The following is a 17,244-nucleotide window of genomic DNA, read 5'->3' on the forward strand; positions in this document are numbered from 1 at the left end:
ACTCCAAAAATATTAAAAAAATATACTCAGTATTAGAAATTAATCTACTGATATTGAAAAATTTACCCCATAATATTTAAAAATTTCATCAGTAATATTTAAAAATTTCTGCAGTTATATTTTAAAAATTTCTGCAATAATATTTTATAAATTTCTGCAATAATATTTTAAAAATTTCTGCAGTAATATTTGAAATTTTCTCCAAAAGTATTGAAAAATTACCCCATTAATATTAAAAAAATAACCCCATTAATATTAAAAAATAACCCCATTAATATTAAAAAAATAACCCCATTAATATTAAAAAAATAACCCCATTAATATTAAAAATAACCCCATTAATATTAAAAAAATAACCCCAATAATATTAAAAAAATAACTCCATTAATATTAAAAAATAGCCCCATTAATATTTGAAAATAGCCCATACAGTAATATTTAAAAATTACACCATAAATATTAAAAATTACCCCGTTAATATTGAAAATTTACACCATTAATATTGAAAAATTACCTCGTAAATATTGAAAACTTACCCCATAAATATTGAAAAGTTACTACAATAATATTAAAAAATAACTCCAAAATATAAAAAATAACGCCAATTGATAATATTAAAAAATTACCTCAACAATTTTGAAAATATTAAACATAGCTCAGGAATTTGTTGGAGATGCTCTTAAAATAATACCGATTTTGGTATTGCAATGATTATCTATTATTTCTATTATTTGCAAAACACAGTGCACTGGGTGCCAAAATAATGAATTAGTAAAGATATTTTTTGAAATGCGGCACCATTATTCGAAAAATTTTGATGTGAAAATAAGTTACACCACCGCGAATTCTATGCCAAACTCAGCCAATGCATTCTCCCTTTGTACCCAATAGCTTCTCGTTTTGGCCATAATGTAGGTTCCTACTCACATTAATAGAGTTCTATATTTATTTTATCCCTTCTCAACTTTAATTCAGATATAAATATTATCATAAGCATATCAAACTACCCGTAAGCGTGAATCGTCGGGAAATTAGCCACAGGCATTGTCTAGGTAAAACTCGGGAGACAAGTCTTCCTGGTGGCACAAAAGGGAAACTTTATTCAAATCGCGCAAGGGATGCTACCGGAAGCTTGGGAATAAATACAAGGATTAATATATATCTTATTCTTACCTATTATAAGCTCTACCTCTATTAATACTTGTAATCATAACAAACATTGTCGTGTGCTAGTGGGGCTAAATCGTGGATTTTGAAGTTCGCGTAATAAAGGCATGCGGAAGGGCCCGAGGCAGGCGCAAAGCCAAGCCCACAAGGTCCATATATTTTTTAATAATAAAAAAAAAAGGCATGCGGAAACCTACACTTTTCTCTTTTGTACTTATCCTATTCATAAGAAACCAGTTGTACTGTGTACACTCATCACTAAGAGTTTTTCCCATTTTCTTTAAAAATTCGAGATAATTTGCTGTTCCTAATCTTAAACAACTTAAGTCTTAAAAGCCCGTACTAAACCGATTACCGCTGCCATTTATTGCAGAAGCAGACGACTGCTTAGATTTCCGGGTTATAAGGTGGTAGGGGGAATTGGGAAGGAGAGAATTGCTTCGTTTTCCCTCTAGGTGGCGTAGAACCTCAAATTTCTCTCTGGCTCCCTTGTACAATGGTGATTACCCGTAATCATGTTGTGAATTCACGCTTACGGGTGGTTTGATATGCTTATGATATTATCCGTTTGTTAACAGTATAAAAGGCAACATCAATAATTACCTCCTTTACCAGTTGCACACATGTAACTTAACCAGCCCAAGCCAAGTGCCCAAGTAGTTCTATGAATAGAGCCGTATATTAAATTTGACACAATCGTAATAGGTGCACCGTTACTCCACCAGTAGATGATAAATACGGATGCGAAACTGCTAATTGCGGCAACACTCCAACCAAATATAATTTTCATCTGGAAAATAATGCATCTTACATTCACTTTAGTTCCATGTGGCGCTTAATTTCAGCGCGAATCGAGAAAAATCAAGCACCCCTCATATTATTACTAACTACTCCAAAAAAGAAAATTCAAATTCTCGTACTTACTTTGGATAGTTTCAAATCATAGTATTTGATAATTAAATGCCCAGTTAGCAAGCCAACAACGAAAGGACCCAAATGAGAAGATGGGAGGAAGTGAATGAAGAGGTTTTGACCGAAGGCCCTAAATTTCAATAAGTTCTGAATGAGTCTCGATAGTATCACCAACCAGAAGCTTATAACCCCACCCCCCCTTTCGAAGTTCACATCAGACTCCTTTCCTAGCTCGGCGTTGGCGAATCAAAGAGGAGGGAAATAAGGAGAGAGAATCAGCATAGGCAGCCGTGATCCATGCGTAGTAGGAAGAGGGGAAAATGTACGGTACGTCGCAGCTCTTAACGCGCAACTTATTCGCGCACAGTTGACGTTACAGGTTCTCCTCTTTCGGGCTACCATACTAGAGAGAAATTTCAGTTACGTAGGGGATGACAGAGACAGAGGCGGTTAGGTCCCCCCTTGCGCGAAAGAAGTGCGTCCTAAATCTTATCGTACCAGAAATTTTTGTTACCACCCCCCCCCCCCCCATTTTTTCCATTTTTCGGCGGATTTTATAGAGCGCGTTTCTATCTCCCTATTTCCCTCCTCTTTGGGCGAATAGCGATGAACTTTTCTATCGCTGCGACGTCAGCAAGCTTACGCGGAACTTTTCAGTCTTGGTCTTGTCCTCCGAAATAAAATAATTTAAAAACAAGCTTCCCCAGCAGAAAGGACACTCCTGTGGGATATGTAAGATAATAAAAAAGTGAAAGAATAGAGCAATACTCGTGCGAGGGGGGCACGGCTTTCGAAGAGCTTTCATCGCCAACGCTGGACACAGTAAGAAGCATTGCTCTTAATATCTCCCATGTGAATTATTTCTTATATCAAATATATTTTGAAGTCACAAGTGCCTCTATTTGACAGAATAGTAAAGGAGTGTAGCTTAAATTGCATATAACAATTGTGCCTTGTCGTGAAGGTTCAGATATAGAGAGAAGATAGACCATTTATGATTTCAAATCTTTTTCTTTACCCAAATAAAAAATGTTTGATCAAAACATGATATTATTTGTATTAAAATCTTTAAGCTTGTTTCTTTATCGACCGTAAACACGACGGAAACTCTGTTAGTTTCTCAACTTAAGAATTAAATCAATAAAACTGAAGTTCATTATTTCGCTCTAATACAGCATATAAGGCTTTCAGTTTTACCAATACGAACGAGTCGTCAAATACATCAGTAATGACGTATGTTTCTCTGGTAAACTACGCACTGTTAGTATTTATACATCGCAGTCACTTGAATTCAAAACTCAGCTTACGTCGCGACCAAAATTCAGAGAAGGGAAAATTAATAAGCGCAGGTAAATCGAAACCCTCCACCCTGATCGTTAACGAACATTGACCGAGTAGAAATTCAGATTTATCTCAAAAATATTTTTATAATAGACCATTCCCGTAATTACTTGAAGAGAAAAAACGAGGAGGGGCATTCCGACTCGCCAAGAGGGAACGCCAGATGGAGCCAAAGTTCACTACACGAGGGAGGCTAGACAACTCGCACTGCCTCTAGTGGTGCTTCTTGACGCACCGCTACGACCTGTAATGTTTTCTGCACCCATGTCAAAAATGGAATGGTCTATTTTGTGGTCTCATTATGTTTGATAAAATCTAAATTGCTTAATGGTCGATAGCCAACAAAAAGGGTTCTAGCGAAATGAAAACCAACCATCGAACTATTTTTATATAAATCAAATTCTCACAAAACGTTAAAGTAATGCATTTTAACTCTCAAACAAATTTGGTCGCGGATTAATTATTTCATCATTTGCGACTTTTAACAACCAAATGTTATACAGGGAATTTTTAACTGGCATTCTCGTTGCTAGTTAGAGGAGAATATGCATTCAGTTAAACCAAAATAGTTAGAAACTAATGGTTTACTTTTTATCCATGACGGTCTTTGCTGTAAAAGGTTCAACATCGTATAAATAGATCAGTCCTGCGGAGGTCAAAATACTAATAAATATAAGAATAACACCAAAGGCAACTGCAGAAGCTGGTTTCCTAAAAACAAAGGACACGAGTTTAAATTTCCTTCGGAGTAACTTAAAAATTTCAAGCTTTTCAAAATACGTACTTAAAATATATGAAAAGAAATAATACGCCAATTACAGAAAATTGAATGTCACAGGCTATGTACCAGTAGTGAATTATTGGCTGCAATAAGTATAGTAATTTTTATTAGTAAATGAATACCGAAAGACATGAAACTAATGTATTTTTTTTCCAAACGCATCTACATCACCTTAAACATTACTTAGCGTCTAGTCATATTGTATGTCGTTCTGTTAGTATTATGTCAGTTAAGATATCAGTTAACAGGTTACCATTTTTGGCACTGGTACGACGTTGTTGGTAAATGTTAAAATCCTCCACCAGTTGGCTTTTATGAGATGGGTGAAGGTGGGAAATAATTTGTTCCAGAAGGGGCCTCTACCAAACAGAGGAAATAGAAGATATATGCCTAGTACAATCATAGCTGAAGGCAAAAGTCTGAAAGAAAATAGTAATGGACTTATCAATGTTACGAATTATTATTACTCCCTAATAACAGGGTTGTTTGATTTAACCAAATAGGAAAAAAAGTCGTTTTTGACTTTGCATTGCCCAATGAGTTGTACTTAGCCCAAACTGCAATTAAATTATTATTAGTATTATTATTAAAACAGTTGGATTTAAATCACTGATTTAAATCTTGATTTAAATATTGATTTTTTTGAAAAAATCAACAACCCTGCAGGCTAATACAGAATAACACTAGTGTAAAAGGAAGTCTCGCGTTCATAAGGCTAGTCAGTTTTCAGATTTCTTGGAAAGCTATATCTGGGTGCACGGCAGTGCACCCGCCAAGTTGTCGTGCACTACCAGCAATCCTTTACCCGAAACATTTCAGCCTCATTTTCACCCCCTCGTAACTCGGTACTGGGGAATAGTACACCACTCATATTTGCACCTCAAGGGCACAGTGTTAATCCTAGTAAATAAATTTATTTACTCATTTCCTTTTCATTTCGTCTGAAATGGTTCTAAGCGTGTTTTGATTCATTTAGTTTTTCTTAAATCTATTCTGTTGATTAAAAGTGTTACTTGCCACAATATAGTGTTCTTCGAATAGAAATACGGTTAACAACTGTGATTATAATGTTCTTCGAATAGAAATACGGTTAACAACTGTGATTATAGTGTTCTTCGAATAGAAATACGGTTAACAACTGTGATTATAGTGTTCTTCGAATAGAAATACGGTTAACAACTGTGATTATAGTGTTCTTCGAATAGAAATACGGTTAACAACTGTGATAAGTGTGGTAATGTGGTAAAACTCTTGGAAAGAAAAAATAAAAATCTAAAAGTAAAAATGTTTATTTCACTTCATAATCCTACTTCTATAAATCTACAAGAACATGCACGTACAAAAAGGAGTGAAATCCCAACAAAAACATCTCTGTAAAAATATGCCAAGTTGTTTGGCCGTAAAAAGAAGTGAGATCTAAAATACGGCCGAGTTATTATCTCCAGGTGAACCAACATTTTATTCGACTTAAAACTTCTCAAGAATGTTTTTCTGACTTGGCCATTAGCATTCCAAACTTGCATCCTTCTTCTTTGCGCCCGTGAAGGTGAAGAACGGAAGTTACAAGTTTAACCACAAAGGCTATTCAAGAATATTTAACCAATTTGATTTAATATTTTAATTTCAATCCATATCTGGAATTAAACGAATCTTTGAAATGCTAATGGCCAAGTCAGAAAAACATTCATGAGAAGTTTTAAGTCGAATAAAATGTTGGTTCACCTGGAGATAATAACTTGGCCGTATTTTAGATCTCACTTCTTTTTACGGCAAAACAACTTGGCATATTTTTACAGAGATGTTTTTGTTGGGATGGCTTCTTTCTCTAAATTAATCAAAACGCGTCTTGGATTTAACCAAGACCTAAAAAGTATCGATAAGAACAAGGTTAATCACTTGACTGAATGCGCAGATATTGAAACTTTTTTTTTAATTAAAACTTACATGCTTAAGAAAGTATGTTCCATCACCCTATTCCATTGAATAAACTTACTTTACTGGTAGTAAATTTTTTCCCTCTCAATAATTTGAAAAATTTACTTATCTCGGGTTTTCGAGCACAATTCCATTCCCCGAAAACATTTTATAACTACATTTATTATCACTTTTAAGAGAGTACGTGTATGACATTGTGTCGTTAATAGCTTGCTAACATATCCCCTTTCATGCCCTGAACGCTCCATAGTGAAACCTTTTGTTAATTTTAGTGCAAATTTCAACAATGGCAGCACATTCAACATGGACGTTATGATTTTTACTCTTGGTTAAACTGACTTATGTTAATAGACCACTTCGACATGGAAAGACACGGGGGTAAAACTTTGCCTTCCATCTCGCTCGAGTGAGTCGAGTCGATGGAAATATCATAAATAGAGCAGAGACGGCGAGGGGTCAAACCCCCCCCCTCCCATATGTCCCGATACTAAGGATTGACATCTCTTTTTTACGTAAAAAGGGTCTATAGCAACGGTACGACAGACAATGGTCAAACGGTTCTGCCATGGCGTTTCTATGGTTCGCAAGCAGTAGGGGCGTGCATGATATTCGTTATTTTTTTGATTTTCTTTGTTGTAATTGTTAACTTAAGCGTGGTCGTAGCCTGAAAATTATGACTTGGTTATTTTGAAAAATAGCCCGCGTTCACCGAGTCGCGTGATCAACGACGCTGTGGCTCGACTCTGCTACTTAGTCTGTATATCTTCAGGAACAAGGATAATGCATTAACGGTTTTTAAAGGAATATGGGATTTTTAAACTTGTCGCTGCGAATCTTCCTATGGTAAATGTTGTATTTCTAGTAGCCCCAGAGACTTCTGGTAGCACTCTTTATGCATTTGGTAGAACAGTTTTATAGAAATTGAAATGGTAGAAGATATTTATAAAATAACATTTGTTCGAATATTTAAACTTCAATTTGGTCTAATTATTTCGTAGTTGTCCTATTTCAAGGCGAGGAGTGCTCTCAAAAACAATTACTATTTGCTGACGAATACCTTAAAAAGTAATTCACACAGAATTCTCGAGCAGCTTAACGCGTAATTGAGTGGGCTACTGCCTTGGTGACGAGGCCAGCGAAAGACAAGGCATGAGAATGGCACAAGGCGTACTTCTATCAAGGGGGGCATACAACTATACATCCTCCTTGTTCGTATCGGGCGCAGCAGAAGCTAAAGCAGACTACCCTAAATCGTTTTGTCATTGTTACGTGTAGTTACTAGTTATAAGGTATTTTTCCACACGAAAACTCTTAAAAGTGATAATAAATGTAGTTATAAAATGTTTTCGGGGAATGGAATTGTGCTCGAAAACCCGAGATAAGTAAATTTTTCAAATTATTGAGAGGGAAAAAATTTACTACCAGTAAAGTAAGTTTATTCAATGGAATAGGGTGATGGAACATACTTTCTTAAGCATGTAAGTTTTAATTAAAAAAAAAGTTTCAATATCTGCGCATTCAGTCAAGTGATTAACCTTGTTCTTATCGATACTTTTTAGGTCTTGGTTAAATCCAAGACGCGTTTTGATTAATATCTGTTACTTCGGTCTTAATTTTTATTAATTTTGCGTACATGTGGTGGTAAATTTATTTCAGTGCTCATTCCCGCATGCTGCAGAAAAGGAAATAGTTTGTCATTCAATAGTAGCTAATAGGACGTCACATCAATATTTTTAATCTTAATTTGAGCTGATGAAGTAAGATATACGAGGGTGTGATGTCATGACAAAGATTGACTATTTGTGATGAACCCAGACCAGAATATACCAGTTGCTTTCAGGCAAATTTTGAACCCCATTTCCAATGTCATTGTGTCAACAACATCTTATTCAGAACGGATATTTCTCTTAACCTTTACACAAGATTCAACATATAGAATACCATCTTTTGTGGTGCTCTAACTTTAACCTAATTTAAGAAAATAAAATGGTAAATTTTTTTGTTAAAAATGACATGATTAAATAAGACAACTAGCAATAATTTGGCAATATAATATTTTGTAGTATTTTGGAAAAGATGGCAATTTCATAATAACTTGATATACAATAACAGGAATACATTTAGCCATTCAGTTTTAATGCAAAGGGCCCCTCCTTTGGCGCGTCTTAAAAAGATTTTCTCTTCTGTATAGTGTGGTAGTTTGGCATATTTTAATTTTAGCTATGTCCTTAAGTACAATCTTAATTGGATTTAGCCATTGGGATAGATGATAAATGATTAGCCAGCGTACTAGGGGAGTCTGGCAATGGAACTGTGCTTAGATTTATCATTGAATATAGGAAATACCAGGACCAACAAATTATTTACTAGTATTTATGAAACTAATGGTAACTATTTTACCTTTGATAAATAAAGTCAAATGAGAGTTACAGTAGTTTATTGATGACAAAAGTTAGGGTTAATAATATTATTTATTTTATATAATAGTTAAAATATAAATTGTAATTTTTTAAAGTTATGGCTGTTCAGTAATTGCTTTAAGAATATTTTGGTTCAACTTTTTGTCAAGGTTTAAACACGCATGATTATTTTATTGGAATGTGCTAAAGATTTATTTTAAAAACACATTTGGATTGATAATTGCTACGTTTATTTATAGCACGCAATTTGGAATTGAATTTCCCTGGTTGTTATTTATTTATGGTATTCATTATAATTATTTTCCAGTAAATAAAAATTTTGTTTTCACGTTCAAAGCTAATAGTTGCGTTTTTTTTAAGGGTTTCATTCATAACTTTAGAAAGAAAATTATTTTTGACACCAGAAAGGCTTTTGAGAATAATTAGTGATTGCGTCCTGGCTGGCAAAAAATAGACCTTAACAGGGAAAAGCTATGAATAGCTATAATTAATTTTAACTGAATCTAAAATGTAAGCTTCACTATGAATACATGAGAGGGATTAAAAAAATGTTCAAAGACAGTCATACGTGAAGGTTGGACTTAAAAAGTGTGAAAAGTTCAACATTAACGTTAGAGCACCAATAATCATTTTGTTAATCTCTCAAGTGAATAATTCAATGATGAAAAAATATTTATACACATTTAATCCTAGGACTGTAAAATTGAGAATATATAATAGCCAGAAAAATAGTAAGCATGGGTTTTAATGTTAAATTATTTTAGGTATAAAAAAGGGAAGGGGGAGTTTGTTAAAATACTGCTAATATACTCAAAGATGCTTTTTAAAAAGGGTAGTGATTTGTTGGTGTAGAATCTGCAGTTTAGCTCAGAGAGTTAATGAAGCGTCTTGTATTTCGTTAGTGACATCTTCAATCCAGTTGATTTTTATTTTTTCAATATTTAATACTATTGAACTAAGATGGCGTTAGTGGTTAATGTCATAAATTGGTAGCTTTTTTTGCTGGTTCCATCATGCTTGGTTTTGTTTTATTGATGTAGAGTCTGCAGTTTAGTTCACAGTTAATGAGGAGCCTTGTGCTTCACTATTGAACTAAGATGGCGTTAGTGGTTAATGTCATTAATCGGTAGCTTTTTACTAGCTCCATCGCGCGTGATTTTGTTTTGTTAGCGACGTCTCCAGTCCATTTTATTTTTTTATATATTTTTTACTTTTGAACTCAGATAGCATTACTGCTTAACGTCATTAATTGGCAGCTTTATTTTACTAATTCCATCGAGCTTGTTTTGTTTGGTAAACGTCCGTAAAATAACGTTCATAAGGCGTTTCGATGGAGTCCAAGATGATTATGCGGTTAATCACAGTTGGGTTTTTTAGAGTTACGAGTGAAGTACTTGAGGTTTAATCGGGTGGTGAAGGAGGGGGGATTTGGGGTATTTCACCACCCGCGGACACGGGGTAGTCAGTTCCTGTAGGGTAGGCATGCTGACAAGTCCCTTATTCCCTCAAAACTTTGTCGCCCAGAAGCTTGGCTTACAGGAGTGCGCCCAAACTCCCAACATAGTAAAGTACATAATTTTAGTAACAAACCATTGCTGTTCTAAATTTTAATAACGTTGAAGCAACTTTTGTTCAAAAAAGTTTTTTTTAGCGAATTCATATCTGTTATGAACTTCTATTGTGTTGATGAACTTGAAGGCAAGGCTTGCCAAGCCGTTGTATAATTATGCAGGGAAACCAAATAATTGACATGTATTGTTTGGCCTTGGTACAGCTTGACGTTCTATAGACACTCGCTCAACCAATACGAAGGTTATTTCTTTGATATCTTTGCTTTTTTAATCCAAAGTCGCTCTCATTCTTTGAACACGCCAGTCTAAAGTGTCTGTTGTTTCGGCATAGAAGTTGAATATTTATATTTCTTGATCTGTCTATCGAAGCCTTGTGGTGTTGTTTTTTATAATGATGATGATCATATTTTTAGCTGTGTAGTTTTAACCTTTTATTATACTGGTAAAGGCTATGATGAATTATCTTTCTGTTGAAGCTTAGCAGCTGGCACGTGTTGATACAATACGCTTATAATTGTACGAAAATAGTCTTTAAATTGCATGTTTCAAAGTTGAAAATATGCACTGCTTGTAGCATTTATGTCGAAATAATTTTGTTCTTCGTTATATTAGTTATGTAAAGGGGGGGAGGGGGAGGAGGCGAAAGAAAACTTTACTATTTACTGGCTATTATATGTTAATTTAAAAATAGATTTTGAGGGTCAATTTTTTAAAATTTTGTTAGCTTTAAGATTGGAAACAGTGCTGCTAGGACATGAGAATTATTGTTTTGCGCGTGGGTTACCAAAGGGACAATGAAAAGGTTATTAAATTTTGAAGAAAAAAAAGGTATTCCAGAAAGCTTTGCACATTCTACCCCTGTTGGTTTTACTCAATGCCACCCGTCACTCAGACTACTCCAGCTGGTGAGAAACACATAGAGAATATGCAAAACTTCCTGGAATATTAATTGTAAAAAAAAATGGTTTAGTTATTTATTTACAAGGGTAATGTAATATATATATATATATTGGTAAACGCAATTGGGGAAATAATTCTCAAACTTTATAAAAACAAATTCTCCAACAATAGTAGGATATTAGTTAGTGGGACAAATTAATTAGTTCATATGGCCATTAAATAGTTTAAAAATGGATTTTTGTAAGTGGTATTAGATTGGGTCGGGTACACATTATTGATAAGTTATACAAAGAAAAGGTTATATTAATAAATAATATTTAAACACAAAATCTTCGCTACAGGGGGTTGAAATTAAAACAGTATAATATTAGATTAAATTAATTTAGTTTATAAAATCTCGTGGATTTTTTTGGAACGGTTTGAAATTGTTAATGCAAAAAAATTTATAAGCGTCTTAATGTAAAAAAAATATAGCGCGCTTAAAAGAGAAAATATGGTAGTTGCGAAACTGATATTTAGAGAACTCTTCGAATATATTAATTTTAATCAGTATTTATTTAATATTTGGTTACGAGTGTCTAAATCTCAGTTCCAAAAATCTGTTCAATGTTAACTAATAATATGAGTTTGTCTCAATAGTTTCACCAGCTTATTAAAGAATTATATTTAATCACATAGCATTACCAACAGGGGCTACGTTTTTAACTTGTTTTTACATAAAATACCATTGGGGCAAAACTAACACAGAGTATTAAAAACCCTTCACTAGAAAATTTAAAAATTAATGCAAGAATCATCGCCTTTTTTCATAACAATAGCATGGCCCTACAATCCTCCCTCCTCTCCCATTCACGGTTATTATAGTCTGGGCAACATCAAAATTAATCTCTAATCATTGTAAACCTTAAACATGCTCGAGGGCCAACAATCTTACCCAAGCATAAATTACTTAAAAGGGAATATGAAACTATTAGAATATCTTCGACAGATATGATGCTCCTCTCTGGTACGATTATTGAAATTTTAGGCTTTACTCGGGGTAAATTTAATATGGACTTCAGGCACGTTAGTTCCCCTTTAAAGTGTTTAGACTCTTTCCAAGAGCAAAACAGTGACGTCAGTCAAGCTACTGACGAATCTCTCCTTTTTTCTGATCATTGCATCGCTGACCTCGTACCAGCCGTTGTCTTTTCTCACAAAGTTCACATAATGTCCCTCGGCCAACGATTGACCTTTATGAATAATCACCCCTTTAGTTTTAAAGAGAATCTTGCTCAAAGTGACATTTTGATTTTCAAAATTTGATATTTTAGTCGAAATCTTAATTGGTCGACCATCTCTGTAATCGCCCCGTAGAAGGCACAGAAAAACGTACTTTCCGCTGGATATCAATACATCACGCTCTTGTATTGTTGGATTATTACAATAAACGCACCGCATCTCTGTTAATCTCATCCTTTTTTCTAGAGATTTCCAATCAATTTTATCTCGGTTTTCTAGTGGAAGATTGAAAATGTTGCTTTCAACAATATTTTCCGAATTTTGTTCAACTTGACATTTGGGGCATTTGGTAACGTTTCGCGACTTTGACCAAAAAAGTTCTTTTAGAACCTTAGAGTAATCGGCTTCCATTTCTTGGCTTAGTGTCGTCAAGAGGACCATCAAAAATTCACTGGCGTCCTGTTGATCGTTTTGCGTAAAATGATTTCCAACAGCCATTCTCAGTTCCAACCCTTTAAGGCTTGTCCAGACTATATGATTTTCTTCGCTTTGCTCGTTACGTAACGCTCGCGCGCGTGGTACGCCTTTGGCGAATATCGTTCACACATCAAAAATACGCCTCTAAGCTGAAAGCGTAGATCTCTGCGAACGAAGCAAAAATCTTTGGCGTGTCAAAGATTTTCGCACAGATCGCGCCCGCGCGACCATTTGAAGAGCTTCCGCGCAGTTTTCGCGCACCTCACTATATCCGGCTTCCGGTCTGCGATCTCTCTTCTAAAAAATCGTAGAACTTTTGGAAAATTCCGGGCGAGAAAATGAGTTGCCGTGATAATTTAGCAATCAACGAGGAAGAAATAATTAATGAAGTGAGAAGTTTTCCCGAGCTGTGGGATACTAAACTGCAGATCTACAAAAATACTAGAAACAAAGACGCTGCATGGATTAGAATTTCGGAAAGGATGAAATATCCTAGTAAGTATGACCAAGGCTTAGATACAAATTTGTTGTTTGAACTATAATCTAAGTATTATTTTCGTCTTTTTAGTTGAGGAATTGAAGGCAAAATGGAAGCAGCTTAGAGATAAATATGTTAGAGAGAAAAAGTCTATAACCGCTTCACAGTTAAGTGGAAGTGGAATATCAACAAGGGACAAATGGGAACTGTTTGAGTTAATGGAATTTCTGAAGGATACCATCAAACCCAGAAAGTATGTAAAACTGATTGTTTCTACATTTGCCGTTTGATTTAAAGGAACTCTATTTTTGTTTTAGAACAACAAGTAGCATGACTAATCCAAAAAAGAATAGTGTACAAATATGTGAAAATGGCAAGTCGACTGAAGTCGAACCCGAATTGGTGATAGAAACCAACGTGGGAGATTTTGTTATTAATCAAATTCGAGAATCGGAGAACGAGGAAGAATTAGAAAGTGTATCTAGGAAAACCAGTGTGTCAGACAACCTATCGAGACCTTCAACAAGCTCAAGTACCTCTGTCTTCGCAAATGAAAACATCAATGAAGAAAAACCTGCATCCAAGAATAGTAATAACAATTTAAATGACACTGCGGTTCATTCCCGCAAAAAGCCAAGAATAAGCAAAAGTGACCCATACGAACAAACTTTACTCAAAATATGGAAAGAAAACACAAAGATTTTGAGCAATGATTGTGAGAACAAAGTTAAGTCATCAGAAGAATTATTCCTTTTGAGCTTGGAAGATGACTTAAAATCTTTAGAGCCCAAGTATCAAAGAAAAGCGAAACAAGGCATTTTAAAATTACTTGATGATTTAATTACTGAGCAAGAAGAAGAAAAGAGGGCTAGAGATTTAAATGATTGAATAATTAGTATGTTTTACTTTTAATGGATACCAATAAACCCTTGTTCATAAACCTATTCGTCGTTTGTTGTCAAAATAAACAATATTACAAACATACTGGAATGTTTAATTACACAAGCATTTAATGAATTAAACTATTAGTACTTTTTAGTTTCAGTTTAGACATAACAATAACTTTATCCAGATTAATCTCTGAGCCGACTTTGCCAGGAGACTTTCCCAGTTCCGTTAAAATAGGTTTTAAGATAATCTCTAATTACTCTATTTATTTGTTTGTGTCCTCTAGTTCCCTGACGTGAAAGCTTGGTTAAACTATCATTGACTAGGTCTTTCCTCCAATCTCCTTCTTGCAGTTTTCCGTTTTCATCGATGTAATCTGAGAATTTATGCGGACAGTAGGTTTTCACACTTAATTCGTTGTCGTTCTGCATTAAAAAATTATGCAAGCAGACAATAGCTTTAACTATTTCGCAACAATTTTCAGGATCTAGGCCAATTGAGTTTCTTAAAACCCTAAACCGAACACTTGAAATACCAAACGCATTCTCAATGCAGCGTCTTGCCCGAGATAGCCTATAATTGAATATATCCTCATCATCAGGGAGATATCTTCCAGGATAGGGTCGCATTAAATGGGTTTGGAGTGGGAAAGCTTCATCCCCCACAAAACAGAAAGGAAGATCAAGGCCATCTTTCTCCACTTTCCTTGGGCTCGGGAAAAACTCGTCGTCTAGAATAGCTTTTCCCAAATCACAAGCAGCAAATACTCCACCATCACTTATCCGTCCAAAATTTCCAATATCAACGTAATTGAATTTATAATTTGCATCACATGAAGCCATTAAAACAATACTGTGGTGCCCTTTATAGTTAAAGTATTGTGATCCGGCATTACGAGGAGCTACTAATTGCACGTGTTTGCCATCAATGGCACCAACACAATTGGGAAAGTTCCACTTTTTAAAAAAATCTAGGGCTGTGTTTAGCATTGATTCTTTCGTCATTGGTGGTAAATATGTTGGCTGGAGGACATCCCATATGACCCTGCAAGTTTCTGGAATGATTTCGGCGACAGTTGACTTTCCCATACGAAACGCCAAAGAGAGAGATCGATAATTATCACCAGTCGCTAAATATCTACAATTCCAAATGTGTAAATTAGCGGATTAAATAATGCCTATTTCATTTAAGTAGTTATTTTACCTTAAGGTTAAGTACAGCCTTTCTTCAGCTGATATACTTTTTCGTAAATGCGTTTCTTGTTTTGTGAGATGTACCTTTAGCAAACTCAACAAATAATCAAATTGTGCTGGAACCAGTCGGCAATATTGAACATAGAGAGGGTCCGCATAAAGTTCATAATAAAGTCTAAGTTTGGGAATTAAGTTATGATAATCTCCGACGTTTTCTCTCTCCAAGAATACTTCCCTGACCCAAATCCTTCTTTTCCTTTTCAATCGTTTTCGGTGATTAAGTAATAACAGCGAGAATATTGCTAAATTATTTATTTGTAAGCGCCTTCGTAAAGTACTGCAAACACGAGCCATTTTCTTTTGCAGACAGCGGAATTACCGGATATTGACGAAAATGACCCGGAGCTCTCTATTGGTTGATATGCTGCGTAATAAGCGAAGGAGCAAAGCAACGTTTTGATGTGTGAACGATGTTCGCCAAAGGCGTACCACGCGCGCGAGCGTTACGTAACGAGCAAAGCGAAGAAAATCATATAGTCTGGACAAGCCTTTACGACTGAAACTTCCTTGAGAACTCTCGATGTCGTTTATCGTGTTATGAAGGCACCGTAAAACTGGTTTTTCAACGAACGATCCATTGTAAGACTTAACCAATTCTCTTAATTCCGGCACTAATAAGAGCAGTTGCAAAACGCTATTAGAATAGCACGTTACTTGATCATCGTTAGCTAAACCCTTCAAGGGAAAACTATCCAAACTCTGTTGGGCTTTCCTTTTCTTCTTCGGTGTTTCTTCACATCTCTCTTCCTCGCCTTCTAAAAGGCTTTTAGATAGTGTAGGCGCACTTCTTTTCCCACCTCGCCTTTCTTTCGACTCCGTTATTTTCAAAACAGGCAGATCTGGCCTATATTTTTTGCGAAGCCTGTTATACTCCATTATGGCTCGTCCATCCGCCTTAATTTTAGTCGGATCGAACTGTAATAGATGAAGTCCGGCTAAGGACGTCACTCTCGATAAAGCGACGTACGCCATGCCCGTTCCAAATAAATTCGGACCCAAATCCATAATGGCGCATTTTAAACTCATTCCTTGGCTTTTGTGTATCGTGATAGCGTACGCCAGGATGACGGGAAACTGCGAGCGCTTAACGTAAATGTTTGTCATGAGCAAAAATTTGACGCAAATTTTCTCAACTAAAAAGTCAGTGTTAGCGTCGTCGTTATTCGGTTCGCGATCTACTCTGAGAAAAATGCCAACAACGTTTCCTTGTTCGTCCTTCTTGAATCCAGTTACGAAACCCATCGTACCATTTACAACGCCTTTTTCAAAACTAATATTCCTTCTGACCATTATACGGCAGCCAACGCAAAGAATTAACTCGCTCTCCAAACCGCCAGTTTTGGACGGTTCGTTTTGTAGGCTTTGCAGTCTCCTGAGAATGTTTTTATTCATTTTTTTGCCGTAGTCAGCGAGTCTATCCTGGCAAGGAATGACTTCAACTTTCTCGCCGTTTTTTCGCAGCATTTCACAGTTGAATTTTTCGCACATCGCTAATTTTGGCATCAAACAAATTGGGTGAAACCCTTCATTGGACAGCTTAATGAAAAGATCCATAGCCACCTCGATGTGTTGTCCGTCAGCAACCAATCTACTTTTTAAGGTTGCAACATCAGCTTCGGAAATATTTCCAATTCTAACTCTGCTTAAAATGTCGCCGTAACTTTGGTCGTTGGCTTGTCTAACATTTTGCGTTAGTTCATCGTATTTAAAAAACTTCCAAAGATCACTTCCTCCGATGCAATTGAATCTAAGTCTGGCTTCTTCGGAAGTGATTTTGATAAACGCGGGATTCCCTTGAACCGGAGGCAATTGGAAAAAGTCTCCCAAAACAAGGATAGAGACCACTCCACCAAATGGTTGGTTCATTTCCCAAAATTCGTTCAGTCTCAAGTGAACGTGA

The 17,244-nt window shown here is 35.5% G+C and overlaps 2 protein-coding genes and 1 long non-coding RNA gene across 5 annotated transcripts in view; 2 read left to right on the top strand and 1 right to left on the bottom strand.

The window, feature by feature from the left end:
- The window catches only part of LOC149708700 (nose resistant to fluoxetine protein 6-like), a 71,452-nt gene that overhangs the window by 510 nt on the left and 53,698 nt on the right, over positions 1-17,244 (bottom strand). For both annotated transcript variants that reach the window (XM_089864228.1, XM_089864227.1), the window contains exons 9-13: positions 4,455-4,620; positions 4,205-4,284; positions 4,009-4,131; positions 2,092-2,209; positions 1,771-1,957 (exon numbers count right to left, since the gene is read on the bottom strand). In XM_089864228.1, the coding sequence (XP_089720354.1) occupies positions 1,771-1,957; positions 2,092-2,209; positions 4,009-4,131; positions 4,205-4,284; positions 4,455-4,620 (674 nt within the window). The remainder of the gene's footprint in view (positions 1-1,770; positions 1,958-2,091; positions 2,210-4,008; positions 4,132-4,204; positions 4,285-4,454; positions 4,621-17,244) is intronic.
- On the top strand, positions 6,215-8,176 carry LOC149708701 (uncharacterized). 2 transcript variants are annotated; one of them, XR_016380824.1, is made up of 2 exons: positions 6,215-7,614; positions 7,793-8,176. It is a non-coding gene; the product is annotated as an uncharacterized LOC149708701 (long non-coding RNA). The 2 variants fall into 2 exon arrangements; XR_016380826.1 differs by having other exon boundaries at positions 6,215-7,565.
- Positions 12,939-14,187, top strand: LOC149708702 (uncharacterized). Its single transcript, XM_089864231.1, has 3 exons — positions 12,939-13,220; positions 13,294-13,456; positions 13,521-14,187. Exons 1-3 carry the CDS (start codon positions 13,064-13,066, stop codon positions 14,089-14,091), a joined length of 891 nt encoding a protein of 296 aa, XP_089720357.1. The 5' UTR covers positions 12,939-13,063; the 3' UTR covers positions 14,092-14,187.

Source organism: Phalangium opilio, unplaced genomic scaffold (assembly GCF_054372755.1).
Source record: "Phalangium opilio isolate 3A_F unplaced genomic scaffold, DU_Popi_V2 ptg000013l_1, whole genome shotgun sequence".
NCBI classification, from domain to species: Eukaryota; Metazoa; Arthropoda; class Arachnida; order Opiliones; family Phalangiidae; genus Phalangium; species Phalangium opilio.